This window comes from Polyergus mexicanus, unplaced genomic scaffold, assembly GCF_030449975.1.
Source record: "Polyergus mexicanus isolate NDT 795.1 unplaced genomic scaffold, iyPolMexi1.0 SCAF_3, whole genome shotgun sequence".
Lineage (NCBI taxonomy): Eukaryota > Metazoa > Arthropoda > Insecta > Hymenoptera > Formicidae > Polyergus > Polyergus mexicanus.
In genome coordinates this window covers 4005302-4031636 of record NW_027223323.1, presented here as the reverse complement: position 1 = coordinate 4031636, position 26335 = coordinate 4005302, and the positions used below count along the sequence as shown (strand labels likewise).

Sequence of the window (26335 nt, the reverse complement as noted above, 5' to 3'; positions counted from 1 at the left end):
GATCTCGCGCTCGAGTATTGCGCAACGATGACGTATGGAAGATCCGCTGTTTTTGCATCCGCTCGTTCTCTGACGAACGAGAGCTCGGAACGAATCGTGCCAGTCTTCGATCACGATGACTTTGAACTTGATTCAAGAGAGCGCGAGTATCATATAAGACTGTTTGAGATATTTTTAATAAGTATAGATTATTTCGGAAAAGTTTACGATAATAGATTTTATTTTTTGAGAAATTAATTCTTGAATTTATTACGTTAGATAACTATATTAAATTTTTTTAATTAGTTAAAAAATATAAGAATCTTGTTCTCTTATTCTCGCTCCGATTTAAGTTAATTATATCTTAAGTTAATTTATCACGATTATTAAATTTTATGATATTGCAAAACGACTTAAATGTTTATAGAAATTTATAAAACAGGATATAAAAAGATATAAAAAATATAAAAATATTATTTAAAAAAATCTTTGCATTCATTAAAAATAACTATATAAACGTCAACTAAATTCGGCAAAAACGTTCGCTTACTTAAAAATGAACCCAATTTAAATAAATTCGAAAAATTTCAATTCGTCCTTTTCATCCCTTTATCAATTGCAAACAGTGAAGTTAACAGAAAGAACATATTAAATTATAACGCTGCATCGACGTTTTATCGGCCGCTGTCGCGCGTTTTCTTACACGCGAATAAGTAGCGCGTTTTCTAACACGTGGGAAAGAAGACCGTGTGTTGTACGCATCATGCTGTAACCGCCATGAGAATTTATCTTTCGTTACGGTTACACATCCTTATATTACGAGAGGGAAGGGTGTTTCGTTAAAGCGGATCTATATCTCGTTACGTGCGTTAATTTTCTTCGCACGGTCGCGGCGCTCATTAATAAATTAATCCAAGCTACGGCATCGTCGAGAAAAAATCCGACGCACTCGATACGCGATCACGTGCGTATTCCAATAACATATACCTCGAATACTAATGTGCAAATTAACGCTTAACGTATTTATCGATCGTCCGGTTTCGATCGTTCCTGTGCGATTAACGAATCGCAGTTTTATCATCATTAGCGAGGTGAATCCGACTATTGCACTTGTCAAAGTCAGTTATCAATGAGGCTTATGGCGAATTTCATGATCGAAGATGACTACTGTCGATCAATGTTCCGCACGACGAAGATTATTTAATACTTATACAACGTCTCTTATGCAACCTTCCTGTTTGTGCTATGACAGTCGATGCATTTATGAGCGGTTAGGAATACTAATAACTAATTATTTTAGCAAAGATTAATAAATTCAATCTCATTTAAATTTCGAGAAGGAATCAATCGGCTGAAAGTTAGCGGAAAAATAAATCACTTTAACCTCGTTCTACTTGTACTTGGGAGGAATATATGCATTTATAATTACATTTATATCTTATATCATCTTTTTCTAAGAGTTGTCAGATTTTAATTTAAAATATTTTAATTAAATTAAGCACTTCAATTATAAATGAAGCAAATAAGAATAATATAATTATTACTTATTGCTTATTCATTAATTAGTTATTGACTATCAATTATTAATTATTCAAGCGTAAAATCTTTGAATTTTCCACACTATACGCTTTACTCAGTTTTCATTTACTATCTAAGAAATCTCTATTTCCCCGATACGCATGATTTCCGATTCATCGAGTAGCTTGGTATTAAGACGAGAATCCTTTTCACTATAGCTAGAATGCAGTTCCACGCGCTAATACAACGAACGGACGCGTTGTCATCGTCACCCAGTATATGTCTCGCGAGGGAAGTGAGTAACAAGAAGAACCGGTCGACCTGGCACATAACCGCTTCGTATGCTGTCATTTTTCCTTAACTGATATACCTGCTTCTGTCCCCCCTACCTACTTTTGCTGTCTCGCGTTTCTGCTCTCGCCCATTCGGACTTTCCTCCGCGCGAATGTCACGTTGGCATTTTGCAAAGCGAGTCGCTAATATCTACTACTACTACTACTTTAGTTATTCCTCTGTTTCGTGACGATGAAAAGATATTCGTGCGTTTAATGTAAGGAAAGAACTTTGTATTGCAATTATAGATTTTGAGAATTTTGTAATCGAGTTTTCTAAAAGCGCTAAATTTATCGGAGTTAATTTTATCGGAGTGTCCTGTCAAATCGCGCGATACGTTCCTGATTTGTCGTAGACGCCTTAGGGGAAAAGCAAAAAGATTTTAATGTTCTTCGAACCGACGTGAAATTTACACGGACCTCGGCAATTCTCGAAAAGAGTTCGAAAAGAGAAAAAAAAAAAGGGCTGAATATCTGTTAGAGAACTAACAATATAAGAGCAAGGCGCGATCGCACGATCGAGTTACGTCAAGACGCATATCTGTCTCGCTTGGGGTTTCCTCTGGTGCAGATTGGAGTATGTTAGAAACGGTATTACCCGCGGCGTATCCGATCCCACGATCGACACGCGGAGAGGTCACGCGGAAGTTCACGGAGGGAAATCCGCGATCTTACGAAAATGATCGATTTGCAATTTTCCGGCGAACGAGCGTGGAAACGAACGTGGGAGAAAAATATAGATATAGACTCGTGTCGCAGCGAATTGTGTCGGCCATGCAGTGTACTATGAGACGTAATTATTGTCTACGAACCCTGCGTGCGTCGATCGACTCTCTCGGGAAAAGTCGAAGGGAAGGAAAACATCGAAGCGTTACAGAGACACGTAGACTCCCACAAGGCTATCATTTGCATTCGCTTCTGGAGCCGGGTTTCGCGGCGATCTTGCACGCATGACCGGATCGCGTCTCTGAGGCACGCGCGAATGCAAAGCCGTAATTTCGCAGCGTGTGTTAATAAAACATCCTGCCGCAATCGGATAATAATCCGGAATCGATCTGTTCATCGTCCGATTATATATCGATACGCGCCGCGATATATTAAGATCACTACTAATTCTAAGAAATGCGTAACAACGTTTGCGAATATTTCCGAGAGATTCATCGAATAAAGTAATTTGAGCGAAATACGAACCATAGAACGGCGTGAACTTGGGTTATATTTATAACCAGTATTTCTCTCGTAAACTGTATGGTTGCGCGTAAAATTTTACAGAACAAAATATCTTTTCGTAAATTATTAATATCGCGAATCTAAAACTTGCTTTTAAGATAATTAAGAACGACAATTGCGTCAATTGCAATAACCAAAAACTGCGAAATAATTCATGAATGTTTTTTATTTTCGTGTATAATAAATTAAAAAATTGGAACAGACATCGCTAATAATAATGCATTAATAATGTTCTTCAACTGCCTCTAATCACTGTCAAATAATATGAATGATTGCTCATCATAATATTACAATAAGCAAGTTAGTTTTTTTTTTTTTTCCTAAATTCGACTCTCTTTTACATAAATCATCCTTAGTGTTTCATAAATAAGGTCCAACCAATTAGCAGCACATCGCATCTTCGACATATTCTAACATATCGCCCTTCAAACTGCTTTTCACTGTCGACAGGGATTGCTAGACCAATTTATCGACCTCGGATATCGCCACGTAGAAAGACGCCGTATCGTGACACGATTAAGGAATTATTGGTACTTAGACCTTGCGCACATCGCCTCGCGTGACTTCACGACGTGCCGTTTCGCGAAATAATAGTATGTCAAAAATCTCGGCAATCGGCAGTCAAGGTTTGAACGATTTTGCAATTTCATCCATACGAATCATACGAACGAGCGATTGCTCCTACGAGCTTAAAATCCGCTTGCACATGTGAAGATTACTCTCAAATATCGCGCTTAAAGATATTTATAAAATATATTTGCAATATTAATAGCTATATGTATAATTAATTAATATGTTTCAAAAATTTGTATATATTTTATCAAATGATTATCCCTCTCAAGTAATCTAGAAATAAAAATAATTTACTTAATTAAGAAAAAACTAAAAGACAAGCAGATACACATTTGTTGCAGATTGAATTTTGATACATATAAATATAAATTGACAAGCACAGATATCATCGAGATAGAAAAAAGGAAAATTCGCGAGCTGTACGATGCGCATACTTATTGAGAGTAAATTACAGATGACTGCTTATGAATTTGAATCGAGACTCGAGAGATAAGCACGTCGTGAAAAATAAATCGAGACACGCAACTCATTTACACGGCGTTTGCATCAAATGTCGATGCATCGGTCCGCGAACTATGGGAGCGGAATTAATCTTTTTATAACGCAGAGAGAGATTTTTAGTAAAAAAAAACGGTGCGCGCAGAAATACGCTATATCATACCAAAATAAAAATAAAAAATTCTTCCAAGTCACGATTGTATTCTATACGTCGTACGAGGAGTTCAATATTAGCTGCAACAATTGTGTATAAAGTAATAGATTGCTAATACGAAACAGTACGCTTGAATTGACATTTCTCGCCAGTCATGATTAGTAACCACATTGTGGCGAGGACCAAGAGACACTTTCCACCGATGACTTGTCAACTTACATAAACGCTTTCTCGTCGTTAAAGTCTCGCTTCTACTAAATATTATTATGAACGTCGCGATTGAGGATCGGGTGGTCCGTGATTATTACTATGTTAGTTTCTCGAGACAGAACGGCGAGGGGGAGGATCTTTGGAAATGCCGAAGGTGCCACGCGCGTTCGCGTGTACGCCATAATAACGACACTCGTGCTGCAAATTACGGATACCGCATACCGAATCCGGCTGCCGTATTCACCTCGCGAGCTCTCCCTCTCTTCGCAATTCGCATACGCTAAATGAAGATATCAGAGTACGCCTGGGCTTGCCGTACCTCCTCGCATCGACTTTTATTATAAGATGCCCTTTAAACTCCGCGCGCGCACACGTGAGAGCAACCGCGTGCATAATTTTCATGAGCAGTTTTATTCTTGTCGTACAGTCTTTCCCACTGCTTGAAAGATAATAAAAGCAACGCTTTACAGATGCAACCGCATATCATTTGCGGAAAAGACTTTATGTATTGCAATAAAATATATATTGCAACATTGCATTCGCAGGGACTGTTGCTTCAATTACTCTGATCGAATTAAAAAAAAAAAAAAAAAAAAAAAAAAGTAAAAAACGACTGAGAAATTGAGTGCTATACAATAATCTCAAAAAAATACTATTTTCGGAAAACAAGTTCAGAGTTTCGCAAATGAAAAATACAATTCAAGTATAATCTAATGCACCGTTTATAACTTATAAAATAATAATAATGTGATTATGCGCAACGTTTTATGAATGTTATGACTGTCAACTTCAGAGACTGTTGTCGCATCTCAATTCCTCGGGAAACGATTTTTGCGAGTCACCAGATTCGATTTTGCGAGAGTGTACTCTGTACCGGAGAGGATCTTTGCAAACTTACCATGACTGGTGCACGTGTGCGCCTGTATGTCACCTAATGCCGCAATTGTTGGCCGTCAAGCAGGGGCATGTCTACGAAGGCGGCAATCGGAGCGGTAGACGGTGAGAAGAAAACTTGAAATCGCTGTCTCTTACTCTCTCTCTCTCTCTTTCTTTCTCGTCGTTCGTTGCACCCTGCACAGTCAACACGAATCACACTATACGTAAACACACATGCACAGAGAGAGAGACAGACGCGCGCCGCGAAAAAGGCGCCAGCGCACGCACATACGCGTGCGCCTCCTTCACTTCTCCACTCACAGAGACAAATTTTCGTGCTCTCGATTCACCCGAAAATTTTCCCGCTTTGTCGAATCTCCGGTATAATCGAAGAAGATTATAAATCAAGGGGTTCCTGCGCAATCATCGGTATCGGCGGCTGAGATTGAAGATCAGCGGATCAAAAAGGGAAACATCCCCCGACTAAAATTATATTTCGTGTGATCAGTTTGTTCCCCTAAGAAGAACGCGACCGGTTCGCGTGTATTATACAGTTACGCGCTAGTTAGAGGGCAAGAGAAGCGACGGACGGATTTTCAACCTGGCGGACACCGACTGAGCTCGCAACCGGCAGGTAGGTGAGTCGTCGCCCCTCTCCACACTCCGATCGCTTGTTCGGTGTGCCGCACCACCACCGGTCGCCGCTCACCGTGTTCTCCATTCTCATTTCCCTCGCTTCACTTGCCTCGCCGCTCCTTCTATTTCGTCCGCCTTTCGTCGTACGTACGCGCGTCTCCCCGCAGTCTCCCGCAGAGACGGCTCTACCGTCAGGCGAACTGGGTGAAAGTGCATCGTCGCGTTAGATTATACGAAGACATTCATATGTGCCTGCTTGTAAATACTTTCATCGAGATCCTCCCTGTACAAATCGCGTTAATGTTCAAGATTTCGTAAATGGTCGGATTCCGCGAAACGACAAATATTATTTCGCAGTATATAAATAAATAATTATTTGTACTGAAACGTTAAAAATCTCACTTTTGTAAAAAAATCCTGCTACATTATATGCAGTAGACTGCAATACTTTTTGTATCTGTAAAATTTTCATACTTGTAAAGATTTTATCTTTAAGAATTCGAACACACAAAAATTTCATTAAACTAACGAATATTTTCATGCATAGAAAACTATGTTTAAAAAAAGAGAGAGAACAACAATTTCTTAGAAAACATAATCTCTGATATAGAAAATTTTATGAAATAAAATCGAATCCTGGCTCTTATCTTGAATTACGATTAACGTATTTATAGAGGCCTCATATCTGCAAAGGCTTTTGCATACATAAATGCTTTATATTAAACTATGAGACGGCTATTTAGATTTCATCGGACTTCATATATATATATATAGAACGTGAGTTACATATCTACAAGTGTTTTCTCTCATGGAAGCCTTTGTGTGTACAATAGCTTGCTCGATGATGTAAAACTTCGCGATATTCACAAGCAGTAAATACATTTGCTTAGGGCATCGTTATTTCTAGTGCCGCCTCTGTCTGCCTCCCCATGATCGTCCGCTTATTAACGCACAAGTGGTAGACCATAGTCATCATGCCCTGTCGGCGTTAACGAGATTACGTCCTGCATAATTATGCACCTTTCGTTGAAGGATTGTGATCAAACTATACAGGGGATAACGATTACATCGTAACAACTTCATATAAAACAATAATAATTATAAATTTAAAATAAAAAGCAAAATAAAATCGTTCGATTCATTACAATATTCAATGGTTTACCAATAATTTAATATGCTTTTAATAATATACTGATAAAAAATTGATAAGATTAGCTCTTTTATAGTGGAAAATAAATATATGAAATATTATATTATATTAGCGACAACGGGAGGAAAACAAAGGGGTTTTTGCTATTAATAAATATTATTAATGTGTATATTTAATTATAGATATTATGTTATAGAGAGATACCTATAAACAAAATTAATGAGATGCAATAACAGCATCCAGCTTTTCATCTTCGTTTTCGTCTTCTTCTTCTTCTTCTCCTTTCTTAAATGTATTATCTTTAGATAAATATTGTTCAAAGTCAACTTTAAACATTTCTGTTGCTGGTGCACACGAAATACGAATTCTGTTAAAGAATTATACAATTATATAATAAATATGTATATAGAAGCATAAATCTAAATAATATAAACTATAAACGATCCTAAATATTGTGATACCTTGTGATAAAAGGTTCTGGTCGATGTGGCTTTGCAGTATTAATATCTTTAATAATGGCAACAAAATTCTCCTCCAACTGCTTTGTATCCATATTGAGCTATAAAATAATAAATCAATCGACAATCTTTTTATATTGTCCGACACACACAAATTAATAAAATATATTTGTAACAATCATAATAACCCAAATAACACTATCAAAAACTTACCATTCCAAATGTAACATCAATAGTGCCATAAGATTTTAGGAAATCATGTGGCTTCGCTGTATATTTTATTCCAGTTGAAAATTTCGTTACAAGCATATTCATATCAGAACTTAGAGTACCTAAATGAAAACATAAACCATATAATAAATATAAAAATTTATTTTAGAAATAAATTGTTTCAAAATTTTTGTCCATATGTTCATATTGTGGAATAAACTCGATATATCATAAAGACAAAAATTTCAAAAGTTTATTTATTATGTATCTTTACTAACCCAATTTAGTACTAGGAAACTTCTTTCTCATCAACCCTCTAATTAGCAACAGATCAGGTAAGATGCTTGGCTCTGACAAGATAATATCATATTCTTTCAGTGCAAATTCTCCGTTCTAAAACAATATACATCTAATCAGCAATTGTTAAAAGATATAATCTTCACATACTTGTTATATAATTGCATTATGTTAGAAAAACAGTATATTATTTACCTGAATCTGTTTTATTAATTCTTTACCACCAGCATACTGAACTCCAGCTGCTCTTGCTATTTCCTGCACTTCAGGCGTTTTACAAAATGCCAATATTTTTCTGGTTTGACCATGATCAAATGAATGTGGCAAACATGCTATTTTTGAGAAAGCATCGACAAATTTTGTCTTTTTTGCGGCCTAATAACACATGTTTATATTCAGTATGCTTTTATATATACGCATTATAAATCTTATGTACATGTTTTTTCCTCTCTTATTACCTGCATGTCCAATTCTATAAATGCATTTATAGGTGCATTTGGTAAATTGTACATAGTAGGATGATGTGTTTCACGATGACACTGTATTGCTTCTTCAAGTGGATAAATTTTCCATTTATGAAATTTCCCAATCCAGACATTATCTATTGGATCTGATTTTTTACTATCATCCAATATAATATTCTCCTTTTCCAACTTGTTTCTTCTAGTTGCACTAGTATCATAAAGAAATAATATACTAATAATAATATACAAATTACTAAAATATATTAAAATATATTATATTAAAAAATACTCACTTTCGTGTTTTTCTCTGATTATGTGGTATAAAACCGACTTTTTCAACAACCACTTTGATCTTTTTCTTCCTCGCTTTTTCTCTTGTACCTTTTCTAGCAGCATAATTTCGTGCTTGTAAAAAGCCAACGGGACAAAAATTAAGGCATCTCACATGCTTTATATATGTTGAAGAAAAATTTAGTAACCAACCTGCAAAGAAAAAGAATTGCCATTATAAACAAAATAAAATATAATATTGCTTGATTTATTGTATCATTTAAAATATATATAACTTAAGGTTATGTATGATAATAACTTTTATAAAAAGTACAGAAATTTCGTTATTTAATAATTAAAAAAAACATGTAATCAATTAATCATTTAATCAATTAATTTACTACGTATTACTAAAGGAATATTGAAAAGACAAAATATAAGGCACGTACCGCTAGCTGCTGCCGCCATATTTTACTAAGTAGATCAAAGCAGGGAGCAGGGATTTTCACACGAGATCTCATTTTATCAGGGATTTTTTTAAATATTCTCCAGTAATAATTGCTCGTGATGAATTCCAATCGAGGATTCCACATTTACTTGCGAACACTTTCTCATTAATTATCAGAAATACAAGATTTTATTTAATACATATTTAACAAGCTATCGTGTAATCAAGATTTTATTGTATGAAAATATTATTGTATTATAAATTTATTTTTACATATATATATATCTTTCTCTTGATATACATATATATTTCATTACTTTTCACATACTTTTAAAGACTTGATAAATTCATTTTCCTTAGAAAAAAAAAGAAGAGATAACTGAGCGCTTTCTCTGCTGAACGCGGCCTATGATAGTTATACCTATGTTCTTTATAGCTGAAGTGGCTGCACCATTTGCATGCAAAGTTTATCTTTTTCTCTTCACATTGGAAGGAGAAAGATAAAACTGAACTAGTGCAACCAGTTCTTCAACTACAAAGAACAGAGACACAAGACACAAGTCATCCAAGCAACGTGCAAGTATAGTGGTGGCGGGAACGATGCGCACACGAGCGAAACGCGTCATGTGAGTTCAGCGCATGCGCAGGCTTGCAGATGGCGGTTTCGTTTGTGTGTGTTATCCCCTCCACTATGGCTGCATGTTGCTCGCGTCTCGCGTCTCGCGTCTCGATTCTAGTATTGCTGTACTGAAATTACGCGCTATAAGCTGCTATAAACTTGGGTAGTGCGATGCAAGAAGTGTTATACAGATTTTGTGGTTTTTTTTTCGATCGAGATGTTAGTGAGACTCTCGTGTATCTGACAAGTATTGTGCGATCCTCGGCGATATTTCCTCGAACAGGGATTCCTACATAGGTTTTTTCGCATTTTTACAGCGTTACGCGGGGACCAGTTGTTACTGCTCAGATAAAACGAGTATCAAAATCCGACGTTTCGAGCCATGCGACGCGTCTTCTCGCTCGAAAATGTGTGATCCCAACGATGAGGCAACCGCGCATCGTCTCCCAAATCGCGGATTCTCCCGCGCACATCAAGAAAGCGGCGTAACCTCCAATATTGTTGGATACTCTCATCTGACATAAAACAACAATTTGGACTAAGGCTACATACAGACTTTGCTATACTTCGAACGCGACGAATCTTCGACTACTCGCTGACCAGCTTTGTTCATCCGCGTAAATCTTTTCATCGTCATCGCTCTAATATTCGTTTTACAATTAATTTTTAAGACTTTTAGATTTTTAATGTATTCTTATGATCTGTGTGATCGATGTATAAATTAATTCGGTACCTGCTTCGTTTCAACAACGCAAATATGAATACATTGAGCACTGTCAGTAGCGGCGGTGACAAACGTCTGCCGGAAACGACTATACAAACTGTGGCACAGAACTTGACTACAATGCAGAATGTACAGAGTATGCAAAATGTACAAAGTGTAGGTCAGAGTGGTATACAAAATATTCAGCCAATCCAGACTATTGTTGGATCAGTGGGAACATCGGGTAATTTAGTGGGAAAATCGGTATCGTTGGACATGAATCCGAAGCTGTCATTAATGAAGCCTGTGACACCCTCGGGCGCTACCTCGTCTGTAGAAAGCAGTAAAATAACAACTACGGTAATACTAGTGTATAGAAACTGTATAATAAATATTAGTTATTTACCATAAATTCTTTTACTTTACACAATAGCAGAATTTATTTTAATTTATTTATTCTGCGTTATATGTGTCAAGTACCGGGCCAAGTGGAAGGCTTACCTAGTCAAATGCGAGGCTTATAACCGCTATTGATGGAATATCCTCCTTTCTATAGAGGAATACCCCCCTTTTTAAATGTATTGACAATGAATAGAATGTATTGACAATGAATTTCGAGTTGCAATTGGACTTTTAACAGATCATGTGACTCTAAGGACTTATATATTCAATCTCAGAATTGCAAGATAAGAAAAAATATCAACTGCACAAAGAGGTAAAAGAAGACAATGTGCTTATGCCTTTCATTGGCACTGATATGCAAAATATACAAATCTAGAAACCATATGTGTTTCTAGAACCTAAATATCTAGAAAAGCATGAACATGAACAAATGTTGATTACACAAAGAGGAAAAAGAAGACAATGTGCTTATGCCTTTGATTGGCACTGATATGCAAAATATACAAATCTAGAAACTATATGTATTTCTAGAACCTAAATATCTAGAAAAGCATGAACATGAACAAATGTTGATTGTATAAGGAGGAAAAAGAAGACGATATGATTTTGCCTTTGATTGGCACTGATATGCAAAGTATACAAATCTAGGAACCACATGTGTTTTTCTAGAACCTAAATATCTAGAAAACGAGCATGAACAATCTATTAGATTTATCTAGTCTTCGATTAAAATATTATTGAATGAAAAAATAAAATAAAATAATGTTTTCCAACTTCAATAAATCCATCCCCGAAGAGGTTAAATATAAATTTAAAAATAAATTTAATAATATAAAAATTGTTGATAAGTTACATAGATTTTTTTTTATAATAAGCATGAAAAATATTAAAATTTATTTGCATAGTATTTTAATATTCATCTATGAGCATCTTATCATATAACAAGTTTATTAATACCAATTTCATTGTTTCTATAGTTATGTTCTATAGGACCTACGGTGAAAATAATATCACCAGGAATATTAAATGTGGACAGGCAAAACCAACCACAGACACAGCCATTGACACAACAAGCAGTCAGTATCCCAGCCACATACCATGTACCACGAGGAGCTGCAGCAGTTGCTAATATCTCTGCGCCTAGATCAACAGTTGCCACTCCTATTGTCAGGGCAAATACAGGACAAACTGTGGCTACTACTAGACCAAGGTATGTATTGGATAAAATAGACCATGTTTTTTAAGATGATAATAACAAAGCAATTATATATGTACCTATTTTTTTAATAGTAATACATCAATCTCCAATCCCCAATGGCAACCTAAAACGTCCGTCGTGTACGCGCAAAATATACCACAAAGACATTCTGCACCTCCGGTCAGTAGAGTCTCCAGGCCACCAACTACCATATACACAGGGCAACAGACACGGCTAATCACACCAGCCAGTCAGGGAAGATCTGTTCAAGCCATGGTCACTGGTACTCCGTCCAGATTGATAACGCCCATCTTGCAAACGAATAATATTACCAGACTTCCACTTCCACAAAGCAGACCGCCGACACCGCAAGTAGTAACTGTGTCACAAACTTCGCAATCAGGAAGATCATCGACACAAACCATTCAAGTAAATCATGTGATTTAAATTTGTAGAAATGTGTAATATATATACATGCATTTAATATTGTGTCACATTTGTGTCATGTTTGAGTCACGGTACACGAATATCGATACAATGAGTCACGGTACATGAATATCGATACGATATGTTCAACCCGGAAATGAAGGCATATGTAACGGTTGAGTGTACAATCTTTCTGGACTTCACCTAAAATTAAAAAATATAAAATTGATGTATTCATAAATTCTTCTATTGAAATGTTTAGCCCAGCCAATCTAACAGACCTCTAACCACATCTGGTACTACAAAACGTATAACTATATCAGCACCCATAGAGCCAACGAACAGAATTAACAGCACGACTTCAGTTACCATCGGTTCAGTGGAACCAGGGCGACAATTATCGATTAACACAGTGGCTGGGCCTTCGACTGGCACTGTTAGCCATATTGTTATTCCTTCGCAACAGGTTAATATATGTCATGTGTGTTTTATTATAATTTATAGAAAATTAATTCAAGATTAACAAGTAATCTGGGTGTGGATACAGATTCAACAACAGCCAGGTGGACCACGTGTCGTTCAAAACGTTGTTACATCCCTGTCAAGCTTCAGTACAGTGTCACAAGTGATTACGACAACCGCGAATACGCAATCGAACGCGATGCGTATATTGCAAACGGTCCCAACCACAGTTGCAAAAATCACAGGAATGTCTCTGCATCCTCTGCCCATAGTACCGGTGAGGACTGCACCGACCCCAGTTAAAGCCACTACTGCACAGCCACAGAATATTGGACAAACCGTCCAGATTAAGCCAGCACAACCAGCTAGTTTACGCATATCGTCTACCAACAGCGGCACGGCTACCAGTTCCGCACAACCGGTTCAAGGACAATATATAACTCCGCCGCATAACACTACTACATACTATTCCTTTGAGACTACAGGTAAAATCATGATTAAAAGTAGATTGATTATAAAATAATGATTAAAAGTAGGCTGGCAAACGGGCTATATTTTCTAGATTTCTTCTATACCTTCCTGCAATAAAAAAAGTGCTTAGAAACTATTGTACTTTATTGTATTTTATTTTTCAGGAACATACTCGCCATTTCGACAAGGTTCAATGCAGCCAGTAAGATTAGTTGTTGAACCAGGAGGATATGAGGAACCTCATGGTAAACCTAATGCATCTCCCAGACCAAGCATCCTAAGAAAAAGAGATCACGACAATTCACCAGTCAAAGGTATGATAATATTAAATGCACTAACTGTAATTAAAACAACAGCGATGTATTTTATAAAAAGTATTAGTATATATGTAATGAAGAATAGGAAAAATATCACGTTATTAATATATAAAACGTTATTAATGATCTTGTAACATGCTAAACTTTTTTTAATGCTTTTTTACTGATCTGATAGTATTTGAAGAATTTTTAGTTCTGTATTGGTTTGCAATAACCTACATTGATCTTGTATATATATCAACAAAATATTTACATATGATAGCTATCATCATTTATATATAACTTGATCTTAGTTTACTAAAGCATTTCAAAGTGATAAGAATAATAGCATAGAAAATTTCAAATAAATTTTTTTTTATATATTAAAGTAGTTTCAATATACTGTAATTATAATTAACATTGTAATCATATTTATCTTTTTTATTTTCTGTTGGATATTAAGATAAATAATAATTTTTCTGAAACATTGTTATTGATTCAATTATGTTTCTTATTGGATATCAATTAGGTGAGATATATATATATATATATGTGTGTGTTTGTAATCTTTGTTTTAATTTTATATCAATAAAAAATCAATTTTTTTATAATGTCAGGTGTGGCTAAAAATTTAAATCCTGTGCTGGCGTCTCTACCATCAAGTAGATCGATCAGTCCACCATTGTCGCCAAAAGGAGATCTAGATGGTGGTGGATGCCAAAGTTCCGGATCTACGACCGTATCTGCTACATCTTCACCTGGTCTTGACGAGGAACCTGAACAATCGAGGATTACTATCAATCCTACTATAGAAATGTCACCAAGAAAAAAACCGCGCAAACAGCAACTTACGGGCGTAGAATTAATAGAACCTAGATGTACAGAGGAAGAAATGCAATTTATTACAGAGGAAAAAATGAAAAAGGAGAACAAAGAAGAATCAAAAGAGAAGTTTTCTGACAAGAGACAGATATCCAATATCCAAAGTGACATTAAATCATCTAATCAACAAACAGAAAATATAATACGGACACGGCCTATTCCAAGTTTGATAGGTTTGTATTTAATATATACATAAACATTTTTTTTATTGTATATGTTCGTTTGTATTGTGTAGGTATGTATATATACACATACATGTGTGGGGGGGGGGGGGGATTGATATCAATTATAAATTTTCTTTCTAATCAGATATTGCTCGTTTTCAGGTTCTTCTTGGAAAAACAAATGGAGTGTTAGACTACACCATTATAGAAGACCTAGTGATGTTCGACCTCGCGAAGAGAGAAGACCTACAGTTGCTGAACTGGCACAACAGAAACATGTATTACAGAAACTGAATGGGTGGAAAGTTTATCATCTCACTACACAAATGGAAGACATCGCAGATCTTGAAAAACAGGTATGAAAAGTATTGATTTGTCATATTGTTTGAAGATTCCTCTTCCAATCTGCATAAGTGATAAACAATTTCTGTATTGTATCTTTTGCAGGTTCACGAAAAATTAAAAACTACACTAATGCTGTTAGAATCACAGCAAACTCTTAAAAGCAGACACAACGACGGATTGGAGCGTGTGAATGAATTAATTAAAGGAAACATGCAGCGTAGTAGTTTAATTAGTGAGGGAATGAATGAAGCACGTACGCAGCTCGTCACTATATTTCAACATAAGGGTCCTATTACCGATCTTTTACAACGTTGTGGTAACAAACGGGCTCAGAAAAAAAGGGACAAATAAACTGTCATACCGAATGAGCGTGATGGTTTATAAACGAACTTTCTGAAAGAAAAAAATTTATAAGGAATCTATTTTTATCTGTGTCACAGATTCTAAATATATATAATATATATATAGAAATAAATAAATGATTTTATAAGTCTCAAAGACACATGACTATCACTATAACAATATGTTTATAATTTTATTATATAAATATGTTTTTATTTTAATATAATGCTTCTTATATTTCTCTTGCCAAATGTCTTTCTATTCATTAAATTTCTGCCTCCAATTTATTCATTGATGTAAAGTTGATCTCTTCAGCAACATCATCTCTTAAAAAATTAGAACATTTGATTCAAATGAGGATTCTCTTGATTTGTACTGTTTGTGGTGTTGTCATGGAGATAACAGATCTTGGCCCAAGAATTTAATGCAACAGAAAGCTTTGTAATAGTTTAATAGTATATACATATAACGATTTTAAATGTGCGTTTCATCAAAATCGACAAAAAATACAAATTTCTAAATATATAATATGTGGGGATATAGCCATCCGTTAGATCTACAAACTGAGGTGACTCGGAAAGAAGATCGCATTCTAGACAATCTTGAAGTATTGATTGTAGGTGCTGGCGATGCACGACATATCATAAAGACATTAGCATCATCTTATACGCATCCTAATCGAAGTATCATATATCATGTTATTGAACCGACTTTGGAGCAAGTTGCGAGATCGATACTTTTATTGAGTGTTTGTTTAGAGAGAAATCTAGGTATGTATAAATAGCAATGAGTCTATTCTCAATTCTAAGTAGAAGAAAATATAATATACATTGCATAATTACTGTAATGGGAAGGATTGCAGGAGGCAACTCGATACTACCTGGAGATTTTAGGAAATACTCTTTTAAGGCCAGCTACGGCTAAATATTTAGCAAAATGTACCAAACAGCTGATCGATATTCCGACTAGAACCATTGACTGTCCATGGTTATCGTTGGAAAAATTTAAGCACAAAGATAGAGATAATTTGGAATCCATCTTTAAGTAAGTTAACGCATATAAAGATGTAATATAGCGAAGGAATATTTGATTTCGAACGATAAAGATACTTTAATGGGTTTTCGAGTATTTATGTAGCATATTTTTTAAGATTTTGGACGCGTGCAACATGCGAAGGAGTCCCCATAATAAACTATTGGGACTGCAGAATTAGAAAATCTCTGAAAACGCGATACGATTGCAAAGAAGGCGTTTTCGATTGGGACTATTATATGGTTTTAAAACCTAGATGTATTAATAATCTTACAATACAGGAATACAGGTATGTTTGATAAGTGTATAATATAAAAACTTATACAATGTCAATATCCGAAAATACAAGATGACATATGTGTGTAGTGAATTATTATTTAAATAGTTAACATTAATTAGATTTTGGAGAAATAACGGAGTAGCGTTTACTTGGCTCGAAGGTGAACCAGCCAGGAGCAATCCGACTCTGTTAAATAACATAATACAACATGGACCTGGTTTTATACATTATGCGTATTTAGGAGACATCGTAAATGGTCCCTATTTGACTTGGGCTGCCATCGAAGAAAAAGAGGACAAAAAGTAAAGAACACTTTCGATAAAGAAATATTTATTTTTGATAAATTAGGATGAGATTAAATTGAACATTTTGAAGGTTTAGGGCAACCGACATTGCGGAGCGTGAAATAATGCGTGCAATTCACGAGATAAGAACAAAAGAACCGCTGTGCGAGGATTATGTCGGCGCTCATAGAGATGCTTCGATTTTGAATGGCATTATAGTAAGTGAAATGCCAGACATTGAAATAGAAAACGAATCGTGGACAAGTATCGGAGATAAATCTAAATTAGATGAAGAAAAAATTTCTTGGGTGGAAGTATCAAATCATAAGGTGCATTTTGTATTATTACCTCAATAAATCAAGAAATATTTTGTATACGAATTTTATTTTCTTTCTTTCCTTTTTTTTAGATAATCTTCCATCCTATAACGTCGTTGGAGTCCTTAAAATCTAAATACGAATACATAAATAGATTTCATCTGGTTTGGATAGCGCACAATATGACAAAGCAGTTAGAAAATCTTGCGCCATTAGCATCGACGGGTGCAGCAGTAATTGTAGAATCGCGCAAATATATGGCGGATTTGCGTAAAGAGGATTTGAAAAACTTTACCGAAGAACTGAAAGAGCTCGCACAGAAAAATGGACTTCGTTTACTCCACGATTTTGATTCTAACGAGCATATTTTTGCCCGTTTTTGCAAAAATTAAGAAATTAAGTGAGGCAGTTAATATTATTGTAAATATGTATATCTTTTAAATCTTCTCTATTGGACAAGAATAAAGGAACTTTAATCGATAGTTAAAAAAATATGGATATTTAAAAGAATATCAGTTTTAAACAGAGTTGGAAACATTAAAAATTTTAGATGCGAGCAAATGTTGATTAGGATAGTTCCAATCTAACAATAAGTTTCAACAATGAGTGGCGATATTTTTTTTTATTTATAAATATTTAATTTATTGTAATAACTTTTAAATTGTAATGGTTATATTTGACATGTAAAATGAAGATATAATTTATTTTATTCTATGAAAAAACTTAATATATATATATGTGAAAAAGCTACAAAGAAATAATTTTTTTCATTGCTTTATTAATTATATAATAGTGTTATATTATTATATATATGTATACACACAATATCATGTACCTAATCTTTCTTTCTATATAGTATAATATAGTTAAATAGTCATTATTCCAATAAAATATACAAAATATATACACAAGTCCATATATGTACACAAGTGTTTGTACTTGTCAAATATCTATAATTAATATTATACCTTATATTTCTGTACTAGCTAATTGTTTAGTTATTTCAGATATATTCTGATCTTTCTTTCCCTCTTCTTCAGATTCCACATCACTTTGTGGAAAATCAGAAAATGCTAATTATAAGAATAGATATATATGATAATGTTAAAATTAAAAAATATTAACTATATAGAAAAGAGAGAGAGTATTCTTACCATGTCTATCTATTTTCTCCTGTCTAGCATCTTTTAGAAATTTATCTTGTACTGCTATCACTTCTTCAATGTTTGTGCAACGAGCGTACTTTTCCAATAGTTCCCCATTCAGTTCTAAGAATGAGTGTCCCCACCGAAATTTTTCAAGATAGAGCTTAGCCTCATCTGGGAATCCAGTTATAATTAAAGTAGCCGCTATAGCTTCGACACAACTCAATTCACAAGGTTTTCCATAGTTTACTGGATTAGTAGCAATCAAAAATGGCAATATGCGAGAATGAGATGTTTTCATTTTATGATAGGGAATGTTGTCTATATGCGACCAACTACAATCCACTACTGCGCAGCCATGTTTTTGCACTATTTCGCGATCCACCGATGTCACATACTGTAAACAAATATAGCGATATTGTACCGAGCACCTACGAGACTGCTGATGTTTTTCTGCTTAACTACCTTATTACTAAGTGGAGTAAGACACAAGCCTGGAAATAGAGTGCCTAATTTCAGTATTTTCATCAAATTATGTTTCATCAACTTTTTGCCAGTACATTTCTTAGGATCGCAGTGCTTCAGATCCCACATAGCCACGTAAAAAGGTAACGGCCACTCGTCTATCAACTCTGCAAGTTCAAATACATACCTGATGACCGTTACAAAGCCATTTGAATTTCGTGAAATTCATCTAACCTATCTCTTCATTTTCCTTGTCCGATTCTTCCAATTCCCTGTCTCTTTTTTGATGGTATCTCTGCTCCTTGCTGAGAACGTACCGGAACCTTCTTTGCAATAATTTATTGTTCTTGTTCTTTTTCCTGCATCCAGACATTTTTCACTCAATTTGACAAATTGTTTTTTCACTGTACACACTTCACGTAACCCAAGTTGCACTCGCATCTAGTTAAATTAACCTAACCTAACATAACATTCACTAACGTCACGTGACATCAGCCACTGAATTAGTAGCTGCGATCGAGAAGACGCTACAGATATTTCGAAGCATTGCATTAGCCAATCAAGATAAAGAAATCTTTAATCTTTTTATTCTGATTGGTCAATCAAACAGAAGCTTCTCTAGCGTCTTTCCGATCGCAAGCTGAAACACATGTCGGAATATGTGAGTTGCGCATGTGTAGTACTGATCAAAAGTATTGATAACGCATGTATATTGTGTAATTTGTTGTATCCCTACGCCTGATATTTGAAGAAAAATGTCGAGGAAATTGAATAAATTTTGGACTGATCACAACAGTCTTGCTTCTTTCGAGAATAGGCGTTATATCATCAGTAAGTTATCAAAGACTCTGTTTCTATCTTCCCAATTTTGTGAACAATTTTAGATTATTAATTTTATTACATGCAATTTTCGTGCAACTACCGCTTGTAAATGTATTTACATTTTTTCAACAGATCTCGTGGATTCATTAAACTAATAATCAATACATTAATCTCTCAAATCCAATCTCTTGTATTTCTTTATCTTTTTTTATGCTTGAAGTCATTACTTTTTTAAGATTCTTTGGATAGAAACTTTTTGTCTTACATAAGAAAATCTTCCATATTCATGTACATAACTTACATAAATATTTTCATTCACATAAATTATACAAATTAATAAAGCAAACTTATGTATAAATAATGACTATTAATTGAATTGGTTTGCAAGTACATATTTTAAACATTTAAACAAAAGAAAAAGGATTTTTGGAAGTGTGCACATTGTGATTAATTTAATACAAGTTTTATGCACACTCTATGTGTCTATGTAATAAAATATTACAGTATTAATGTCAAGAGTCAATAAGGTGGATTTTATTTAAATGTGCTTTGTATAAATTAAAGCCATTGAAAAATAATATTAAAGATATCTCTAATGTTCAAAGTAACTGCTTCATACCTGAATATATAGCTACTGTTTTGTATAACTTAAATTGTTATTTGTTCATAGGTCATGATGATCATATGGGAAGAAATAATAAAGGATTTAATTTGGGAGAACCCAGACCTTGCATCCAGCCATCATTTAAGATCAGATTTAACAGATTTTTGGACAAAACATTTTCTCGAGAAAGAAACAATCCTCCATATAGAAACAGGAACTTGAAAGAAATCCAATTTGGACCTAGATTACAGTTTATAGTTAACAAATGCAGTTGGTATAGAATCAGTGTAAGTGATATTTTGTGTGTTACATAATACATTATATACATTAAGATTTAAGATAAATTTTTTTATGAACTTCTAATATTGCTTGTATATTGCAGATACCATTTGGCCACAAATATAAAAGAGATTATGTTTTAAATTCTCTATTAAGCTACATGGCACCTGAAGTATTTGTTCCAATAATGGTAAATAATTTTCTTTTTTTTTAAATTTATATTTTATTCAGCATATACTGAATTATTCAATACATTTATTGATATAATATATTGATAATTATTGAAAAATTCTCATGATAAGTTCTGTATAACTTTGCAAAGAAAGACTAGAAATCTTAAATTATATTAAAGTTTAGCAGTATAATATGTTGATTTAAAACTTCTAGTCTTGCGGCAGCCATATAAAATTATAATATAAATGAGAAATCATAAATTAACAAAAATTTTCATATCAGTCTATACCTAAAAACTAATTTATTTTGATGTAAGAATGCAATTAAATCATGATTTCTCTTCTAATATTATAATTAAATGCAGCTGCAATAAAAGCAAAAATATTAAATTGCATAGAACAATAGACACATGTATTATTACAATATAATAAATAGAATATATAAAATATAATTCTTAAATCTTTGTGACTAACAATAAAATCTAAATTTATTTGTAGTATAAAACAACGCCATACGAAGCCAATTTCTATGTCGACGATTATAAGACAGCAAATGCATTGTTAAATTGTGATCACAAGATCACAATGGTAGATGGCTTCAGACTGCAAGTGAGAGTTAAACCAGGATTTCCACAATACGAGATTAATGACAAATATAAGGAACGACTAAAACAAGTTATATCCAAGAGATACGTGCAAGAAACAAATGCTTTGGATTTGTCAAAATTTCATCAAGATCCTAGTTAGAATAATAAAATTACAAAATTATAAGATTAAAAATAATATTAAGTCTAAAGATTTATTATTAACTAATACAAACAATATCGAAAATTACAGTTTATGTATATATCTTACAGGTCTTGTTGATGATTATTGTTGTGCATTATTCCGTCCTTCAATATTGATGGCTGTGCTAGATATCGTAGGCGAACATATACCAACGTTAGAAGTCTTGAACTTAGAAAGCAATAAGCTGCTTAATATTGATAAACTTAGCGAATTAAATAAAAAATTCTTGAAGTTGAAAATTCTTCACATTGGTGATAACAAAGTGAGTGTATACGAATTGTATATTACATACATCATATCTTCGATTTTATCATATATTTTTATATATGCAGATAAAAGACATCTATCAGATAGACGCTATTAAAGATCTAAAACTGGAAGAACTCAAACTGACTGGAAACCCTGTCTGTAACAAGTATACATGTCAACAAAATAAATACATTTGGTAATATATTATTCCAATATAATTTTTTTTTTATTGAGAAACATAGGATTGAGAATAATCTTTAGTATTATTCTTGAAACAATATCACAGCAGCAATTATTGCATTTATCTTTGTATTATTTAAAACTAGAGATTTTCAAATAATGTGATTCCCTAAGTAGCAATTTCAGATATTAAATTAAAAGTGTGAAAAGATTAATGAATGCATGTTTTTTAACAATATATAATTAAAAATTAATCTTTTACACAAAGAATCTATTTTGGATTACATCTAATAAAACACGTTACCGGACAGTTAATTCAGTTAATTTTATATTATATCGCATGCATATACTTTAATATCATTTCTTCTGTATTACTTCATAATAAGAAACATATATGTCTGTTATTACACATTAACAATTAATATGGAACTCATGGACTTTTCTTTTTCAATCTTATAGCGACATCCGGAAACGGTTTCCAAAGCTGTTGCGTCTGGTAAATATCTTATTATATAAGTACACATATTTCAATTATGTACTTTTTCATATGGTACAAATTTTTTTCGCATTGTTTGAAAGGATGACACGGATTTACCACAACCAATTGTATTTGATGTGATTGACCCTGCAAAAATACCAAAATCACAAAAGATATTTTTTACTGATACAAACGCGCAGCAAATCGCGTATCGGTTTTTACAACAGTATTTTACGATATTGGATAGCGAGAACCGTCAATTCTTACTTGATGCATATGACGAACAGGCATACTTTAGTATGACAATAACTGCTTCCTATGCTAACAAGTAAGTGTCTGCGCAGCGTTCAAAAGAATATTGTATTGTCTCATTGATATTATTTCTTTGTTAAGTATTATAATATATTTTTATAATATCAATTATATATATATATATATGTCCAATTGCTATAAAATAAAATTTTTTTTCTTGTAGATTAAATCGATATCTTATAAATAGCCGGAATTTGTTTAGAATATGTGACACAGTCAAAAGACAGAAATCATTGAAGTATGGTAGATTACCAGTAGTTTCTTTCATATCAGAGATGCCACGAACAAGGCATCTCCTAGATACTTTTACTATGGATATTACACTTGCTACAGTAAGTTATTATTATTATAATGAATGATTTAAATCATATGATGGTAATTTGTATATTAAATATTACACAAAATAAAGATTTATATTAATAAAATTTATATTTCTTGCTTATTCACAGCAAACAATGATGTTTATCACAACAACAGGCTATTTCCAAGAGCTTGATAACAAGGAACAAACCATTCGCTATTTCAATCGAACATTCATAATTGTTCCAGAAGGTGATGGATACTGTATTCGCAATGAACAATTGCATATTAGTCAGCCTTCTGATGCACAACTGAAGCAACTGAACCAACAGATCCAGCCAAATACACCGGAGCTATTGCCTGCTGAGGCAGCGAAGTCTACAGATTCGGAATTAAGCAAAGTTGTAAGACAGCAAATGATAATGGTATTGAGTCAGCAAACAAACATGAATTTCGAATGGAGTTTAAAATGCTTAGAAGAGATGCAGTGGAATTATGATAACGCATTCTCTGCGTTTCAAGAGTTCTTCAAACGCGGTCAAATACCATCAGAAGCGTTTACGAAATGTACATAAATAAAGCAATTCATCATTGTGATAATAATAATATTTAAAAACCGTGAAGAATGGAACTTCTTGTAAAGCACAGAACTGTAATATCATTCATGTTTGCTTTCGTTTATATTTTATCAAAACCTGAAGAAAAAGTATTAATATTAGAAAAATGGTACAATTATTTATATGGAATTCGTCTTGTTTCAATTTACATTAACAGAGATGCTTATAAAATACATGCAAACGAAGTTTGTTAAAAATTACCAGCAGGATTTTGAAGGATGTAATTTTTTTTTTATATTGCAATTTTTATGAGTTTTTAATAAACTTCTAGACATATAATATTTATTCTATTCAGTGGTACCATTGAAAGTACTACAACACTATAAATTTTCTCAATGGAGATTTATAAAACAGCTTACTATCTGAAAGCTCCTCTATTTAGAAGAAAGTTCACAATAAAGAAACAAACGTTGTCTGAATGAATGCATAATATAAATGTAATAAAATCATTATAAAAAAAAATAAAAAGAATTTTTAGAGTATATATAATGAAGTCATTTGTAATAAAACATTCGAAAAACGATGATCACTGATAATACCCTAAAAAAGCAAAACATTATCTATATATATTTTCATTGATGCCATTGTATTGATAAATGAGTACACTATTATGGAAATGTACAAATTGCTATGGAAACAAAGATTACAAGTGCATATGATAATAAAACAAGTTGGATTCCAACTTATTTTGAAGAGTGTAAGATAAATAATTTTAATATTTTGTTATAGATTATTTTCTCTTCTTAAATCTTCAAGTTTTGCTATATAATATAAAAAATTTTTTTGGACAGTTAGAGTTATTTATATCATACACAGGATATAAGTAAAAATATTGTTAATTTTATATTAAAACTCGTAGAGCATACATAGTATTTACATAGAGCATTAATAACAAAGATATTTTTTACATATAAGAAAATTACTAACAGTTCTTTATTAATTGCTCCCATTTTATACAGATTTTGCGTTTACAACATACATTACAATTTCTAATATATGTATGTCAATTAATCTTCTCAATTTTTGATATGAAGTATGATTGAAGAAAGAAATTATATATGTCTTTATACTCATAATCTTTATGTTGTTGATTCATTGATATTATATATATACATATAATAGATATAGATAGATACATTGATGTTATATATATATAAAGATGATAGATATATTACAGTAAATTTATATTTTAATTAAATTTGCGGATGCAAAAAACATTAGAAATGCTTACGAAAGATCTTCAACATAGGATTTTATATTTTATAAAATTTTATAAAAAATGATATATTTTATAAAATCCCCTATACTAAAAATTATATTTTTTGGAGATAGAATATTGTATTCATGCTCTAATAACATACTAGATCTTACTTACGCGGATAAGCCAAATAATGTATTTGAGGATTTAAGCACAATAATATATTGATACTATATTGTACAAAGCATTGTCTTTTTTAGTAAGTTGATTGAAGAATTCCTTTATGTTCTGCTGCATTTATTTATCCTCGTCAATAATGCACACTATTTCTGAAATCTTTCCTTTCATTCGTATCATATTCCTCATTATTCGTTAATATACGAACGCGTTGATAAAGGTATTCATTTACAATATTTGTTGGAACATATCGTGATCGTTAAAATATACCTCAGAGACGATTTTTTTACATCCCTGCTATTTTGTTTTATTTTTAATAATATTCTGCAAGTATCTCATGCAAAAAGAAGATCGTCGAAAATTGCAAGCTCAAAATCGTATGTGCTAGTGGATGTGGTCATATGCAAAAATTCGAACTTTATTGGAATATTTTTATAGCCATGATACACTGTTTACAATAAGCCAGACTTATTTTTATACATATTTAAGTTAAGTATGTTTACAGTTTAGTTTAAAGTAATTGCTTACAAAACCATGGATATATATATATATATATATATATATATATATATATATATATGCATTTGCAGGATATACAACCAAACATTGTTAGATAGTAGGACATTTTCCTCTCTTTCTTATTTTTTCTTTTTTTCAAGAAAATTTATAAAACTAAAAATTAATACAATTCTTTAGAAAGTAAAATATATATATATATATATATATATATATATATGTATATATATATTTTACTCGAAATTAATCATTTAATATCTGTAGTGTATATGTGTATGTCCGCGGGTTACAATAGATATTTGAATAATTTTTTATAAATTAAATGGTGATAAATAGAGATATACAACTCTTGAGTGCGTAAGAATTGTTATGTATATATCAATATAAGGAGAGTTATTTTATATTATATGAATATAAATTATTCGGCTGCAAAAAATCCCATTTTTTTCATTTTATACTGTAACTTATTCTTTACAATGGCTGCATTTCGATATTCGATATTCAC

At 32.8% G+C, this 26335-nt stretch overlaps 6 protein-coding genes across 11 annotated transcripts in view; 3 read left to right on the top strand and 3 right to left on the bottom strand.

Annotated features, from left to right (window-relative positions):
* The window catches only part of Cad99c (cadherin 99C), a 100249-nt gene extending 94770 nt beyond the window's left edge, over positions 1–5479 (bottom strand). The window contains exon 1 of the mRNA XM_070293648.1: positions 5393–5479. Coding sequence (XP_070149749.1) covers positions 5393–5395 — 3 coding nt within the window. The 5' untranslated portion in view covers positions 5396–5479. The remainder of the gene's footprint in view (positions 1–5392) is intronic.
* Positions 5480–5500: 21 nt separating this feature from the next.
* On the bottom strand, positions 5501–10877 carry Mrpl1 (mitochondrial ribosomal protein L1). Of its 5 annotated transcripts, none has more exons than XM_070293659.1 (10): positions 9632–9860; positions 9305–9461; positions 8879–9068; positions 8580–8793; positions 8317–8496; positions 8103–8217; positions 7828–7946; positions 7618–7715; positions 7361–7523; positions 5501–5565 (listed from the first exon to the last, which is right to left on the bottom strand). In XM_070293659.1, the coding sequence occupies exons 2-9, from the start codon at positions 9321–9323 to the stop codon at positions 7373–7375; spliced, it is 1086 nt and encodes a 361-aa protein (XP_070149760.1). In that variant the 5' UTR covers positions 9324–9461; positions 9632–9860; the 3' UTR covers positions 5501–5565; positions 7361–7372. The 5 variants fall into 5 exon arrangements, with proteins under 5 accessions (XP_070149760.1, XP_070149759.1, XP_070149757.1 ...); XM_070293658.1 differs by lacking the exon at positions 5501–5565 and adding an exon at positions 6520–7051; XM_070293656.1 differs by lacking the exons at positions 5501–5565; positions 9632–9860 and adding an exon at positions 10656–10877 and having other exon boundaries at positions 7311–7523.
* On the top strand, positions 9988–15719 carry LOC138932089 (histone deacetylase complex subunit SAP130-B). 2 transcript variants are annotated; one of them, XM_070293652.1, is made up of 10 exons: positions 9988–10141; positions 10240–10985; positions 12005–12237; positions 12318–12654; positions 12914–13117; positions 13199–13598; positions 13749–13898; positions 14498–14935; positions 15089–15282; positions 15374–15719. In XM_070293652.1, the coding sequence occupies exons 2-10, from the start codon at positions 10635–10637 to the stop codon at positions 15620–15622; spliced, it is 2556 nt and encodes an 851-aa protein (XP_070149753.1). In that variant the 5' UTR covers positions 9988–10141; positions 10240–10634; the 3' UTR covers positions 15623–15719. The 2 variants fall into 2 exon arrangements, with proteins under 2 accessions (XP_070149753.1, XP_070149754.1); XM_070293653.1 differs by lacking the exon at positions 9988–10141 and adding an exon at positions 11103–11825 and having other exon boundaries at positions 10904–10985.
* Positions 15720–15909: 190 nt separating this feature from the next.
* On the top strand, positions 15910–18427 carry Dnaaf3 (Dynein axonemal assembly factor 3). The gene is made up of 6 exons (XM_070293654.1): positions 15910–16383; positions 16468–16657; positions 16764–16934; positions 17045–17227; positions 17301–17538; positions 17619–18427. The coding sequence occupies exons 1-6, from the start codon at positions 16143–16145 to the stop codon at positions 17916–17918; spliced, it is 1323 nt and encodes a 440-aa protein (XP_070149755.1). The 5' UTR covers positions 15910–16142; the 3' UTR covers positions 17919–18427.
* On the bottom strand, positions 18343–19568 carry LOC138932094 (18S rRNA aminocarboxypropyltransferase-like). The gene is made up of 4 exons (XM_070293663.1): positions 19371–19568; positions 19137–19303; positions 18681–19068; positions 18343–18599 (listed from the first exon to the last, which is right to left on the bottom strand). Exons 1-4 carry the CDS (start codon positions 19507–19509, stop codon positions 18496–18498), a joined length of 798 nt encoding a protein of 265 aa, XP_070149764.1. The 5' UTR covers positions 19510–19568; the 3' UTR covers positions 18343–18495.
* A 240-nt stretch (positions 19569–19808) lies between these two features.
* On the top strand, positions 19809–24903 carry LOC138945056 (nuclear RNA export factor 1-like). The gene is made up of 10 exons (XM_070316240.1): positions 19809–19967; positions 20629–20849; positions 20945–21031; positions 21513–21756; positions 21872–22065; positions 22136–22248; positions 22692–22728; positions 22812–23038; positions 23186–23354; positions 23472–24903. The coding sequence occupies exons 1-10, from the start codon at positions 19892–19894 to the stop codon at positions 23895–23897; spliced, it is 1794 nt and encodes a 597-aa protein (XP_070172341.1). The 5' UTR covers positions 19809–19891; the 3' UTR covers positions 23898–24903.
* The last annotated feature ends 1432 nt before the right edge of the window (positions 24904–26335 follow it).